The 3,227-nt window shown below is 47.1% G+C and overlaps 1 protein-coding gene across 1 annotated transcript; it reads left to right on the top strand.

The window, feature by feature from the left end:
• The first annotated feature begins 1,676 nt into the window (after window positions 1-1,676).
• LOC136652827 (olfactory receptor 8S1-like) lies at window positions 1,677-2,621 on the top strand. The gene has a single exon (XM_066629748.1). The coding sequence runs from the start codon at window positions 1,677-1,679 to the stop codon at window positions 2,619-2,621; it is 945 nt and encodes a 314-aa protein (XP_066485845.1).
• The last annotated feature ends 606 nt before the right edge of the window (window positions 2,622-3,227 follow it).

The raw sequence follows: 3,227 nt of genomic DNA, 5'->3' as shown, positions 1-3,227 counted from the left end.
GCAGCCTGAAAGGGGAGATGTCAGGATGCCCCCGCCTGCTGCTGCTTCTGGTCCATTCATTCCCCGCGGGGCAGCTGGGGGAGGGCAAGAACAAAAGGCTCCCCCACGGATTATGGACCCCCCAGGTGGTCTGGGGCCAAGACAAAGCCTCTGCCTGTTTCCCGGGCGCCAAGGCGGCTGGAGGGGAAAGGGACAAGGCTGCGCAAGCAGGCTGGGCTGTGATTCCTGCTGCAGGGCTTGGACTGGCCACCAATCCGCGAGCAGCTGCTGCTCCAGCCCTCCTCCGAACGCTTGCAAGGACTGAGCAGGCAGCAGTCCCGCATGATAGCAAACGGTTCTTAGAACTGCGTCCTATGATAGTTAGGGGTTCTACAGAACCTGTTACGAGCTGCTGTGCACAGCTGTTTGATGTTTCTGTGCCTCACGGCCGAACCACAATCACCCCCGGCGACAAGGAAGACTCAGAGGCAGAAGTCATCCACCACACTCCTCCTTTACTGTATGTACAGATATTTACAATGTCCAGGTAGTACAACGGTACACGATCCACTCTTCCAACCAATGTAGCCTCTGGCTCACAATGCTCTGCTTCTCCCACACACTTGCTTGCCTCTGCTGGACATTTATATTTCTTGCAGCCAATCACAGCATTGGGAATTACTGCACAGTCATGCTGACTGTGCAGCTGCTGCCACACACACACACGTGAAATCACCTGATGCAATATCACCAGATATTGCATCAGCATGAAGCTCCCAGGATGATGTGCACTCCTGGTTTGGCCAAGGCTTCAGGCCTGATACTGTGCAGCCAGTAAATTACTAGTCAGGCCAGGGTTCAACCTGTGACAGAACCCGTGAGAACCAGCGGAATCCCACCACTGCATGTAACCATAAGAATATTCACTTGGAATATTGGAGGACCTTCACAACTGCTCCTTCTCCTCCCACTCACTGGATAGGAAAAGTACACAGGGGATGGAGCTGAAGAGGGTATGTGGAGGAGAGATCTAGTCTCCTCCTCCACATTTCCTCTTCCTTTCCCCTCTTCCTTCAGGTTCTTTCTAACTTCCTTCTAACTCTTTCAGGTTAGAGAGTGGCAAGAGCTAGTGCTGGAATACCACTGGATATCGGGGGGGGGGGGGGAGAGAATTTGTCATGCTGCATTAAGCCTCAGGAAGTCTTGAGCAAGTCCTGCAATAACATGTCAATTCTTTTCCACACTGATTAAAGTGTTGTAAACAACTTTGCATGGATTGCTGGAGTCATTACTGTATATTCTTTGCTCACTGATTGCCACTGGTGGGGGTGAAGGAACCACTGATGTAGCTGGGGGGGGCAGTGCACTAAGTTTTGCAGGAAGCCTCCCTGGAGCATGCAAGTGGCTCCTCCCCCTCCCCTTGCCAACCATTCGCCTCTGTTTCCCCCCCCCCCCCCACATGGCTCTAAAGGGGAGGAGAGGAGCCACTTGAATGCTGCAGGGAGGCTCCCTGCAAAACTTAGTGCACCGCCCCCCCAGCTACACCAGTGGAAGGAACGGTCAGCATAATAGCATCAGGGTACATGTTAATTAGGGGCAGGAGTGGGAGGACATATACAGATCTATTTATGAATTTTGTTTCACTTAACTTGAATTCTGCTTTTTTGTGGCAGTATACGCTAGTGCTGGAAGAGGAAATGGAAAATCAGACGTCAGCAACTTATTTTGTTCTCTTGGGATTCGCAGAAAACCCAGTGGTCCGAATCTTCCTCTTCCTTATATTTTTGTGCATATATGCAGCAACCTTGATGGGAAATGTGGTCATCTTGATGGTCATAAAGGGAGACGCTCACCTCCACAGCCCCATGTACTTCTTGCTGAGTCACCTCTCTTTCCTGGATGTCTGCTTTTCTTCAGTGACTGTGCCTAGGGCCCTAATGAGTTTGTGCTCAAGCCGGACCATCTCCTATTACGGCTGCATTGCCCAGATTTTTTTCATCTTTTTGACAGGAATCACTGAAGTCTTCCTTCTTTCAGCCATGGCTTACGACCGATATGCTGCCATATGCAAGCCCTTGTATTATGCACAGATCATGAACAGAGAGTTCTGCAGAGGGCTGGTGGGAGGGTCATGGGCAATGGGCTTCACGTATTCATTGATAAATACGTCGCCTCTTTTGAAACTGGTGTTCTGTCGTTCAAACATTATCAGACACTTCAGCTGTGAATTCCCATCTTTAGTGGCCTTATCTTGTACTAACACTTTGAGGATTTGGGTAACATTCTTTATTGCGTTTACTACTGTAGGCCTTCTTTCCTTTTCAGTCATTCTGGTGTCCTACATCTACATTATCTCCACAGTTCTGAAGATGCATTCAGCAGAAGCCAAAAGAAAAACATTTTCTACATGCATTTCCCACCTCATTGTTGTGGTTTTGTACTACAGCAGTGGCTGCTTTAGGTACTTTGGTTCCAACCTTGCTTCCTCAGTGGTCCTGGATGAACTTCTCTCCATCCAATACAGCATTGCAACCCCTTTGTTGAACCCCATTATCTACAGCCTGAAAACCAGGGCAGTGAAAGAAGCCATCAAGAACCTGCTGGGGTACAAACCATTGATTTCTCATATGTCATATACTTAAATATTAGACCAATCAATTAATACACTGGCATAAAGTTAACAAATAAATACACTGACTTTCACTTTTCTTAAAAGTTGTGCCTTCGTGTTTGATTATAAGTGCACTTCAAATATTTAGACCTACTGCCCAATCCTATTGGCTGTTTATGTTGGTAGAACCAAGGAGACACATTAGCAAGTAAAGGGGTTGGGGGAGGGTAAGGGGAAATAATTCCCCTTTCCCATCCCATGCTTCCTTGTCAGCCCCTCCAGTAGATGCAGCGCATACCTTTCTGGTTTGCTTGCCTTCGGTCAGGGAACAGGACTGGGCTATAACTGGTTTTAAGTTCATCACAGTTAACATGACTCACTGAAATGAAGGTGAATTCCTTTTTTCATTAATACAATGCTCCATCTCTGCATGGCAGTATCAACCACTGACTCTCCAGCACATGGGCTCATAGATATCAGTGGCTTCATTCACAGTTGAATGAATAAACCTTTATTAGGCATAGATAGAGAAATTATAAAAGCAAACATAATTAGTCCTAATTCCGTTTATCGAAAACTGGGTTGAGATACTAAATTACTAATAAAACATTTACAGTTCAACATAGAATATCAACAT

This window comes from Tiliqua scincoides, chromosome 5, assembly GCF_035046505.1.
Source record: "Tiliqua scincoides isolate rTilSci1 chromosome 5, rTilSci1.hap2, whole genome shotgun sequence".
NCBI classification, from domain to species: domain Eukaryota; kingdom Metazoa; phylum Chordata; class Lepidosauria; order Squamata; family Scincidae; genus Tiliqua; species Tiliqua scincoides.
The sequence above is the reverse complement of the archived record's forward strand: the minus strand, read 5'-3'. Positions and strand labels throughout refer to the sequence as shown.

Bases quoted from the DNA above. Each gene is read 5' to 3' on its own strand.
- LOC136652827 (XM_066629748.1), top strand. From the start codon at position 1,677: ATGGAAAATCAGACGTCAGCAACTTATTTTGTTCTCTTGGGATTCGCA.